Genomic DNA, 11,949 nt, shown 5'->3' with positions numbered 1-11,949 from the left:
GATAAACTAAAAATATATTAAAAAGCCCATGAGGTTGTCTAGATAATAATCTTACCTTTAGATTTTATAAGAGATTAATTTACTCTAATTTTTAAACTAACAGAGCTATACGTGTTCTGCTTCGCATGGAATTTTCCATGTTCGCACTTGTAAGACGGAAACAACAAATGCGGGTATCACATCCTCTTAAACCTTTAATTTTGCAAACTTTTTTTTTGCTTTATGCTTCTTTTTCTAAGCATAATCTTTAAGATTTAATTCTGTGTTATCATTGTTAATTTAAACTTTTCTTTAAAAAAAACCATTCACCAATTAATACTTGAATACAAAACAAATAATTGTCTCGTATTTTAATATAATTTGTTAAAAAAAAAAAAAGTAGAGTTATAAGTCAATTATTATTAATTCAAATTTTAGCTTAGATAAATAATAACTACTACATAAATAATTAAATATTCTAGAAAATACTTATACCTAACTATAATAATTTATTAGTCAACTCGCAATATAATTAATAAACTAACATTCCCTTAAAAATCTAGCGATCTAACAATAAATCACATGTATTTTGGTCCCCACGATATAACCCTTTTTTTTAGCCGAAGCTCTCGCAATGTAACAAATTATCACAATTTCGGAACTTGCTATTACAAAATTTTTATTTTTATTAAGATACATGTCTGCTAATGTATAACTTTGAGAAAAATATATAAAAACAAAAAACTTGCTATCACAAAAAATTATTGACGATTATATGCAATAATATGGTCTAGTACATTATAGCTATTTATGTTCATATTGATTAGTGTACAATGGATCAATCAATATAATAAATAGCAAAATCAGCTCCCTGTTTCATCTTAAGATATTTACAGAGACATGAAATTTACAATAGTATGTTTTATTGTTCTAGCATTTTAAACCTGGACAACACATAATTGACCGAGTAAGCTACAAACTACACACATAACAATAAAAGATTTAAAAAAAAATTAATATACATCTAATAAATGTATAATATATATTATATTTAAGTGTGTGTAAATATTATTAAATGAAAATTATTATGTATCTGTATAGTGTGTTGATTTAAATTTCGATAAATCTTGTTACAAATTTTGTAAGTTTAGTTTCAGTGTAACAAACTTTCAAAATACCTAACATTTTTCTTGGCCCCTTGAAAATCATTATATCGTAAATTGGTTATAATAAATAATACATTATTTAATGAATAAAAATGGTATTTCAAAAAATAATTACTTCATTCCTTTCTTCTTGGGGCTTAAGCCGTTCTTGGTTCAGTATGAATTCTTCTTCCATCATTAAATAATCCTTGACACGTTCCAATTTCAACAACTTCAAACGACATCTTGTGTGTGGAGTAACTACAAATTTTAATCAAAGTTAATTTAAAATTAGTTAATTATTTGAATTCTGCACAATACATACTCAATGGTAGTTTAGTAGCTGTGTCTGGACCCTTTGCACGCTTCCTTTTCTTCCCCACTCTTGTTGGGATTGGTGGTTCATACTTCTTCTTTTTGTCTTTGTCGTCTTTCTTTTCACCACCAGCACCACCACCGGCTGAATGACTTTGACCCTAAATTACATAATGGTTTTGTTTTAACATAATACAATATCAACAATAATCAATTAGTTATGTACTTGTGTATTAATTATGAAAAACATTTCAATGACTGTTTTACACTTACCATTTCTATGGAATACTCAAGTGTACCTACAACAGGGTTGTTCTCAAGATACTAAAACGAAACACAATTAAAATTATTTTCAAACTTTTCACTTCCCAGTTTCCAATAGCGTTTAATATTTATTTGGAAAAGTTTGAACTCGTTTGAAATAATACAAAAAATATCAATAATAATGATTCTCAATTTTTGATTATCATTTCCCTTGTTGCCAAGTCTATCCGAAGCACGACTGTTCCAAAGAAACTTATTGCCGAGTCATAGCAAAATCAGTGTGACCAGCTAAAGGGATTGAAATCCAGAGCTAAAATTATTTTAATCAAATTTTAGATTCTGATCGGAGCCATAAATGTATTAATATTTTTATTTTTTTTAAATTTTTTTTTGTGTTTGTACACGGTAAATAATCGGAAATATAATGCTTCGATTTTCAACTTCAGTATCTTGTTTGATGGGAAAATGAATCTAGTTGGTGCATTGGGGAGGTCAAAATCCCATATCAGATATCCCCAGTAGTTTTTAAAAACACCGAGAACAACAAAAAAAAATTAAGGAAAACCGGGAATTTTTACGTAAAATAAATTTTCAATAAAATCGATTTTGGTTTTTAGTGTAAATCTAAAACAAATTACAGTAGATTGTAGATACATGCAATTTTTACTGTTAACTATTTACTTTTTATTTTATAGTATTCTGTATTTTCTATATACGACCACATTTTCAAAATATTTTGATTTGTTTTGAACTGTTCACGGACATTTCAGTTTCCAATTTGTTTAGTTTTTCTTCTATGAATTTCCATAAAATTTTATGTGTTGGGTAAAAAAGCTTGACATTTTAATACAAGGCTCTTAATATACCGTTACAATAGGAGTTGAAATATATAATAAATCCAGTCGCAATTTTTTTTCTAATAAGCATTTAAAGTTCAAATCTCGACAAAACACGTAAAAATCACCGAAATGTGCAAATTATTGTTGGAAATTCATAAAAATTTTTATTTTTAAATCTCAGATTTGAAAAGTGGGTAAATGGATGTCGCTTTGCTGTACAGTAGGTTACAAGTGGGTTAATGTATAAAGCATTGTATTAAACTTGAATTCAATGATATGATATTATTGTATAAGAAAAATGATTCTGAGCGGAGACGGTTTGTCAGTTATTATTTATTATATCCTATAAGTTGAATTTATATTATAATAGGTATCAATATTTTTTACTCGTTTCCATGGTGATAGACAAAGCGATGGAAATTAAAATCCCATTTTTAGCGGTTTTTTATAATTTGTCCGTGGTTTTTCCTATGGCATTATTTAACTATTGAGAAAATCGAAAAATGACGTTTCTAGAGTACCATCTTGATTCAATTTGCTAAAAGATAAGGCACCTACTATATGGTCTATAGTATGTTGAAATCGAAGCACTCCTTATGGTAGATATTTTGTATACAGGATATAGAAAATAAAAATAGAAAAATAAACACTATTGTAAAACCACTAGCTTCCTCGCTCCACTCAGAATCTAAAACGTAATACAATTTCCCTCTTAATTTCGTCTACCTTTTTTCAAAAAAATAGTTTACAAGAAAGTGAAATTAAATTTGAAGTTTGAAGTTCATATTTTTACAAGATTGGATATTCACTCGATTTCTCATGTAGCGATTTTGTTATTTTGTTGTAATTAAAAAACGAATAACTGTAGATATATGAAAATTTCACTGAATTTTTATATTCTCATTTTCTATACACAAATATAATTTTGTAAATATTTTATCTCGTTTTCAGCTGTTTAAGCTATAAATATCAATAAAATTTTATTCGCTGGGCTAAAAAGCGTGAAAATTTAATACAATGCTCCTAGTATATTGTTACAATTAGCAGTTTAAAATTATTAAAAATACATTGACACAATATTTTTCATGAGCATTTAAAGTTTGATTTTTGTCAACATTTAATAGTTATTATGTAGTTAAAAATGTATAAAATGTTCAACTTTTATAGCTAAGGATTGAAAATGTTTAGGAATCTCTAACTCAAAATAGGTAAGTTGCACACTTTCGTGATTAAGCCTTAGTAAAGCATTTTTTTAATCTTCTCAATATGTATTTTTAAATATTTTTCAACTGTCATTGAAAAAATATACCTATTAGAAGCTTTGTATTAAATTTTCAAGCTTTTTGACCCAACAAATAATAGAAAATAAAACTGTGTATTACCATAATAAAAAATTTATAATAATTTATAAATAAACACTGTAATGTATAAATCAAATAGGCAGGTTGGTTCAAAACAAAATGTTTTTATTTATTTCTGATTATTTTGTTATACAAATAAAAGTAGTTTTTATAAAAATGAGCACCACAGAACAATCATTTTGATATACAAAAATTGAAAAATGTCATGATAATATTAATTTAAAATTTGGTGGAACCATTATTTCATGCACTAAAATGTGCTTAAAGTATAACAATATTATAAATTTATATATTAAAATTTGGCATTATACATTTTTGATACTTCGTAAAAATAAGCAGCCATCAATTTAGTCTGAAAAAATAATGATAATAATTAATTCAAATGAATAAAATGGGACAAAGCTCAATAGTACAAATTAGCTTAAAAATTACTTAAAATAATTTAGTTATAATATTTTATTGTATCTAAAATATTATTAGTTTATGTATAGACTGATAAGTCAAAACAAAGAATAATAATATAAAAGAGTAATGTTTGAATATTGAAATAATATTATATCTAAAATTAAAGGGATTGCAAACAAACAGTTATTTTAACCAAAATGTACCAATGTTTTGTCAATCATACCGATTGTCTTAGTAATGTAATTATACTTTTGAAAAGTGATTTGAATTTAGTATTATGTCTACTTAAGATCGATCAGGCCACCCTTTTTAAATTTTGTTCCTTCTATAAATTTTGTTTGAATATTTAAAAGTTATAAAATTTTAAATGTTGATTATTTGAAATTTAAATAAAATATCTTAAAATGTGGCTTAATCATTCTCAAGTAAATAATATAGACAAATTCAAATCAGTTTTCAGGAATCTTATCACGTTATCAGTTCCATCGAAAGGATTGACATCAAGTACATACACACAATGATACAAATATGAAATAACTAATAAGCATACATTGTTTACCATGCACGAGTGCAATGCCAAGGTGGTGACTTGTACGTGTGCGTACGGTAGCATTCCGCTATTTTTTTTACACTAGTCACACACAATAATTTTTTTTAGTGATCACTTAATACCGAGCTTAATACTTTTACAAGAAATGCACCTGTGATTTCAAATCCTTAAAAACTATCCATTAGCAGTCCCCTTAAAGAGATCAATACTAAATATATTTTTTATATTTAAGAAAAACAATTAATTGATTCTTGATAACTAATGTTAACATCAATTAATTTTTAAAATCTGAAATCTAAAAAATAAATATACATTTTTTAATATATAAAACGTTTAAACTAATAACCCAAATTAAATACATTCGGCACCATCTGGTTTTATAAAATCTGTGCTAATAAGGTGATAAATCAGTGCTTACTCCTTCAATGTAGTTTCGCAATTCAATTTTCTCATTTTGAGAATGAGCTCCATCGTCTCCAGAACCCATCGGCAAAAGTAGAACATTTTTACCAGTTACTTCCTGCAGAATTTTCATTGAAATAAATTTAATAACATGAACATGACTTAACTATCCAGTTCAAGACTGCAACAACTCAAAATATAACAATTCCGAGTTATGTACACCATCCTATAGACCATCTTATGACAATTTCAGTTCAAGAACGCAATAAAATATAGGTTAATTATTGACCACGAGAGAGCATTCTCAATATTATAATTTACATTGCGTTACATAGAGAAACAATATAGAAAACGCATCATTCCCAACAAAACAGTATTTTGAGTGGTTGCAGTCTTGAACTGGATAGTCGTTGTATGAAATCAAAAATATGTTATTCATACGGTGTTATATGAATATAGTAATATTAAAATATATAATTTAGTAATATAGTAATATAGAATTAGTTTAATTATAATATATATTATATACAATTAAATATTATTCAACTGTAGAATATTTGTGAGAGAAATACCTGTAAAGTCAGTGTGACAGGGATTGATCCACCACCTCTTGTGTAATCTGGTTCAATATTATATACACACTGTGTAGCTCTATGAGCTGCTATATAATGAGGATTAAATGGATCTGTCCTCCAAGGATTACCACCATCTCCTTCAGTTACAATCTATAATATTTAAATTAAATCAATATTTTTATTTTATTATACCACACAACTTTAAAGCATCACTAAACCAAACCTAAAACTCAGCAAACAAATTATAAACTTTAAAAAACAAACCAAAATATGTACAATAAAATCGAAAATAATTAAAAACTATAATTTATATATAAAAGAAACTGTATTCAAAATTAAGAAAACCATTTCCTAAATTATTAAAAATTATTCACATTAGTAATGGGCAGTGCCCTGGTAGTCAATGTTAGTATGAACAATATTGATAAATATTAAATGTTATAAAACTTTTTTAGAGCTCGTTTTCCTAAAATTTTAGAAATTATTTCATGCAATATATTTAAGTACCTATTACATAAAACTGTAATATCCAACACTTTTTTAAAATTAAATATTATAAATTCACATGAGAATAAGTAATAAAAGAAAATAGAATATAATTGGGTAATTTTCAGTAATAACAAATTTCTCTGTTTAATTTTAAGTGAAAAAAATAACTATATATTTACTAATTGGTAGTATAAACCAATTAGTGCTACCAACAATATTCTTAAAAACTGTTAAATAAAATTTAATGAACAGTTCATGAACGCATTACTTTATTTATTTTTATGTCCATTAATTAGGTACATAATTTGTTAACAATTATTAATAGAAAATTTTAATCACATAAACAATTAAATTTGTTAGTTAATAAGTTAATTTGCCCAGTTAAATCAATTTTAACAAAATTATTTTTAATGTTGATCTAACTCTCAAAAATAATTACTTGTAATTTATTAGGACTTTGACGCTTCTCCCAAACACTTTGAATGTAACTTTTCACTATTTCAGCAATTTTTAGTGGTTCTTGATTAGGTACCAATCGGATAGAGAATTTTCCAATTACTTTACGAGGAATAACAGTTTTAAATCCTGGACCTGAGAATGCTCCTTCAATTCCATGAATTGATAAACTTGGATACCTCCAATTACTCATCAATAATTGTTCCTACAATTAAATGTATAAAAATTAATCATATACGTAATTTAAAAAACTAAAAAATAACACTAACTTTTGTTTCTTGCAATGGTTTGGATGCACCAATCTCATTAATGTATGTGTCAACATCAAATTCTATTTCATCATATAACCCTTTTTCATTTTCATATAAAGGTTCGACATCTTCATTAATATTAGGAATTAAAATATTGCCTTTTACATCAACTAATTGGTCGAGAACATAAATTAAATCAGACATGGCTTCGTATCTGAAATTAAAAAAAGTTTTCAAAATTATTTTATCAATATTATAAATTGATAATTAGTATAATAATTTCTAAGAATTAATATACTAACACAGTCCCACCATACATGCCACTGTGTAAATCTTTACTCGAACCTTCAATTTCTATACCAAAACAACACATACCACGGAGTCCATAAGTTAAACAAGGTTTTTCTGTACCCAGCCAATAACTATCAGAAATACAAACAAAGTCTACATCATTAAAAAATGTATTTTTCTTCTTAATAAGTAACTCGTCTAAACCTATGCTACCAGATTCTTCCATTCCTTCAAAAACAAACTAAAAGCAAACAAACCGTTTATTCTATTGTAAATTAGATGTATTGATAGTATTATTATTCTAACTTTAAGATTAACAGGCAAGTCAGTTCCAGTATTTTGGTATGCTTCAATAGCATGAAGCCATCCAAGGACTGGACCTTTATCATCGGTAGAACCTCTTCCATATAATTTATTGTTCCTTTCAGTTAAGATAAATGGTTCACTATCCCATCCATCAGATATGTCGGCTGGTTGCACATCTAAATGGCCATATAAACAAATGGTGTTCTTTTTGGGATCATTACCTAGTGAACCAATTAAAACGGGGGGTAGAGGTACAGTTTTGCCACTTAATACCTAAAATATTGAATTACTCAAATGTGATTAAGAAAAAAAAAATTTAATAAAATCTATTAAAAACTAATTCATTATTGTACCTGTTCACCAATGTCACAAAGTTCAGTAGTTGCTCCAAGCGCTTGTAATTTTACTTCAGCCCATTTGATCATCCTAACAACTTCAGGTCTTAAATCCGGATCTGCCGATACAGATTTAATTGAAACTACTTGTGACAACGTTTCCACAAATTTCTTTTCGTTTTCATCCACATAACTACGATAATAACAAAAAATGATTTGTCATTATTAATTAAATATTAACCATAATTACGGTATACACATTTGCCCAATAATACTTTACATTATTTATATCTACCTGAATATTTTAACCAATTGAGTTGGAAGAGCACTTTGTTGTCTCTTATTTTTCGACATTTTTAAGGATTTTTTTTATTATTTTTTAGTAACAAATAAATTTCGGAAATAGGAAATACTTTAAGTCTTCGAGTGTTTAGTGTTCACAAACTATAAAACTGTAAAATCACGGACGTTCACGCCTCAAACCAGTAACCACAATGACATAAGTGGTGAAACAAGATCAACAACAATAATAATCACCAAGTTGGATTACGGTTATGTTCGTTTCCGTTATAGTGTACATATATATATATATATAGGTTATGTATATAACTATGATATATATACCTAACTATGTAATTTATAATATACACGATAATAATATTTGAGGTATGTGCACTGTACAACGACCGCAGACTGTGGAGTTTAGAGCGAGGACTGAGGACGTGGAAGTTGGAACAGAATGTTTTGTGTAAATGTCGTTCACGCCGCCGAGAGCGTACATATTTTGTTCATCATATAATATCATATTTTAATAATAAATAATAGATAATAATTAATTGTAATTTATAATCAGTATTTATTATTCAGTATTTTTATTTTTATTTTTATTTTTTGAATTTTAATTTTAATTCCAATGTTTTATCTAGTGTCTAGTGATAAAATGATAACTGATAAGATAGTAGATACGATCATAGACCTTATACTAATAGACGGTACGTGGTAGTAGTTCCGGTGTCCAAGCGTGACGGCGCTGATCAAGGTAGTACACCGTACACTGCACATGCGCATTAGATGATACAATACTCTGTATATTACTGTATATAATATATATATATCACTGTAGCGTAGACCGCGCCACCCACCCGCATCCCGCCTGGATGTTCCGTCTATTAGTAGAAGGTCTATGGATACGATAATGTATGCATAGAACAATAATATATTATATGGAAAGGCTTAAATTATTAATAAATTCAAGTTTCAACTTCTTTACCATGAACATTATACTTATACTTTTCTAGTTGTCTATGCATTATTCTATCTTGAGCCATGAATAACGATAGAAATTATTAATTAATAATTATTATTTATTAGAATCAAAGACTGAGGACGTGTTCTATGATATTTTCTCTTTTTTATGTTAACAAGGTTGAAGGTATTATACCTATACTATATCTAACTAATTATACGTATCATGAACTAAGAAAAAAAACTAATCATCTTAGTACATGTTAAGTATGCAGCACAATTTTATCTATAATCGTTGACCGCAGTTAATATAGTTATTATATAGCCAGTGGTGTATTGGTAAATACATTTATGCAGTGGTGTATTGGAGGGTATACGCGGGTATACGTCGTATACCCGCATCCCTATTTTTGGATTTATGCGTATACCTTTAAAAAAATTATTCTTTTATGGGTATACGCACGCTTCCAATTTATCATCAGACAATTTAGTCATATTAATACTAAACAAAATTTTTTCAACAATTTTTATATATATCTATAGCCATATTATAGGTATATTCAACTACTTTTAGGTGCGTTTACCCATAAATACAGTGGTGTATTGGTAAATACATTTATAAAGGTTATTTTACACAATATATTGTATGACCGTACGGGTACGGATGTCACACTGTCACAGAGTTAATATTTCAACTGTAGTTTAAAATGTATAAATGTCATTTCTATATTAAAATATTTTATAATTGATGAATTGTTTTTCTGAAGTTAGCTCCACGGAGCCCTACATTTGTGTGGGACCCTAAGCAGGTCCGTCGATTGTATCGCCCTTGCGACGGCCCTGGAGACAATACATGCCGTTTTTGGATGGCTTAGTTCGTGATGTTCTTTGTGTTAAAAGTTCGAAGAACTTATTAGCTGAATAACATTCTTCGTCTAATTTTTTAATGAACGTAATATTATCAATATAGGTTATAACTTATAACTTTCCTCATGTTAATTCTTAAAAGAACTTACAAGATCAAAATTCAAAACTTTATCATGAAAAAGTTCAGTTAACTTAATATAGTTTATAATATTACCCATAATATTATTTCATATGAAGGACCTATAAACTAAATTAAATAATTGGTTTCGTTCCATTATATAATGGATTATACTTTTATACCTATAGGTATACTTTTGTTTATGAACAAGAACGCTTACAAAATTGTGCCAATGTATTTTTAATATTTTTCAATTTTTATTGTAGCATTATATATAATACATGGGTATATATCAGGAGCCTTGTATTACCTACATTTTCACGCTCTTTGACCCAACAAGTACAATTTTATTGATATTTATAGAAAAAAGTTCGGTAAGTGGGTGTCGCTCTGCTGTACAGTAGGTCACAACTCACAAGTGGGCCACTGTTAATGGATGGTGTTAAATTTGAATTCAATGATATATCATTGTACACGAAAAACGATTCTGAGCAAAGACGGTCAGTTATCCTATGATATTACCAAGTATATTTGTTATAATATTTTGAATAAAACAATTTATATATTATAACCAATTTACGTGGAGCCTTGTTTTACATTTTCAATCCTTTGCTATAAAAGTTGAACATTTTATAAATTTTAACTACAAAATAATTATTAAATTTTGTAAAAATTTGAACTTTAAATGCTAATAAAAAAAATTGTGCCTATGTATTTTTAATATTTTTCAACTGCTAAAGTAACAATACATCAGGAGCCTTGTATTCAATTTTCACGAATTTACCAAACGAATACAATTTTATTGACAATTTATTATAGAAAAAAAAACTAAAAAATGTAATGTATTTACAGTTATTCATTTTTAATATACAATAAAATAAGAAAATCGCTACATGAGAAATCAAGTGTACCTAAGTGTCTATGTATTCAATGTTGTAAAAATATGAACTCCAAACGCTCATAAAAATTTAATTTGATTTGCTTGTATATCTATTTTTTTTGATAAAGGTAGACAAACTTATGAGAAATCTTGTATTACATTTTCAAATCTTGGATTTAAAAAGAAAAAGGTGGGTAAGTGGATGTCGCTCTGCTGTACAGTAGGTTAGAAGTGGGTCACTGTATAATGGATGGTATTAAATTTGAATTCAATGATATAATATCACTGTATAAGAAAAACGATTATGAGCGGAGACGGTATATCAGTCTATGTATTAGACATATATATACTTATCTATGGTATTAAAAAAAAATTGACCTATAATAGGTACCTATAATAAATTCCAAATTAATCATATCATAATATCTATTAGGTACTTATAACGCGTTATACATCAACAAAAAACCGTGGTACTATCATAGATATATAATAGTATACTTTAGAAGTTTCAAGTACCCACGAATAATATTATACAATCACAACAAAATAACTAAAATAGTTATCCTAGGTTTTTAATATGTAATTTCGTCCAAATTTGTACTTAAAATTACTATAAAAATAAACTGTGTAAATGTATTTTTAAATTTAACAGAATTAATTACTTACGTGGAATCTTGTTTTAAATTTTCAATTCTTAGATACAAAAATTGAACATTTTATAAATTTTTAACTACAAAATAATTATTGAATCTTAAATTTGATAAATTTTTTCAAAATTCGATCTTTAAATGCTTATAAAAAAAAATTGTGCCTATATATTTTTAATATTTTTCAACTGCTATTGTAACAATATATCAGGAGCTTTGTATTAAATTT

General features: G+C 27.0%; 2 protein-coding genes across 2 annotated transcripts in view; both read right to left on the bottom strand.

Moving 5' to 3' along the window:
• LOC100168285 (26S proteasome regulatory subunit 4) overlaps positions 1-1,947 on the bottom strand; it is a 5,575-nt gene extending 3,628 nt beyond the window's left edge. The window contains exons 1-3 of the mRNA XM_001948488.3: positions 1,713-1,947; positions 1,450-1,600; positions 1,261-1,385 (exon numbers count right to left, since the gene is read on the bottom strand). Of these exons, the coding sequence (XP_001948523.1) occupies positions 1,261-1,385; positions 1,450-1,600; positions 1,713-1,715 (279 nt within the window). The 5' untranslated portion in view covers positions 1,716-1,947. The remainder of the gene's footprint in view (positions 1-1,260; positions 1,386-1,449; positions 1,601-1,712) is intronic.
• A 2,040-nt stretch (positions 1,948-3,987) lies between these two features.
• Positions 3,988-8,689, bottom strand: LOC100166238 (cytosolic non-specific dipeptidase). The gene is made up of 9 exons (XM_008186269.3): positions 8,259-8,689; positions 7,982-8,156; positions 7,629-7,901; positions 7,334-7,563; positions 7,050-7,245; positions 6,764-6,985; positions 5,833-5,985; positions 5,277-5,378; positions 3,988-4,255 (listed from the first exon to the last, which is right to left on the bottom strand). The coding sequence occupies exons 1-9, from the start codon at positions 8,315-8,317 to the stop codon at positions 4,196-4,198; spliced, it is 1,470 nt and encodes a 489-aa protein (XP_008184491.1). The 5' UTR covers positions 8,318-8,689; the 3' UTR covers positions 3,988-4,195.
• Positions 8,690-11,949: the final 3,260 nt, after the last annotated feature.

Source organism: Acyrthosiphon pisum, chromosome A1, assembly GCF_005508785.2.
Source record: "Acyrthosiphon pisum isolate AL4f chromosome A1, pea_aphid_22Mar2018_4r6ur, whole genome shotgun sequence".
In the NCBI taxonomy this organism is placed as follows: domain Eukaryota; kingdom Metazoa; phylum Arthropoda; class Insecta; order Hemiptera; family Aphididae; genus Acyrthosiphon; species Acyrthosiphon pisum.
This window is presented reverse-complemented; position numbering and strand designations above follow the sequence as displayed.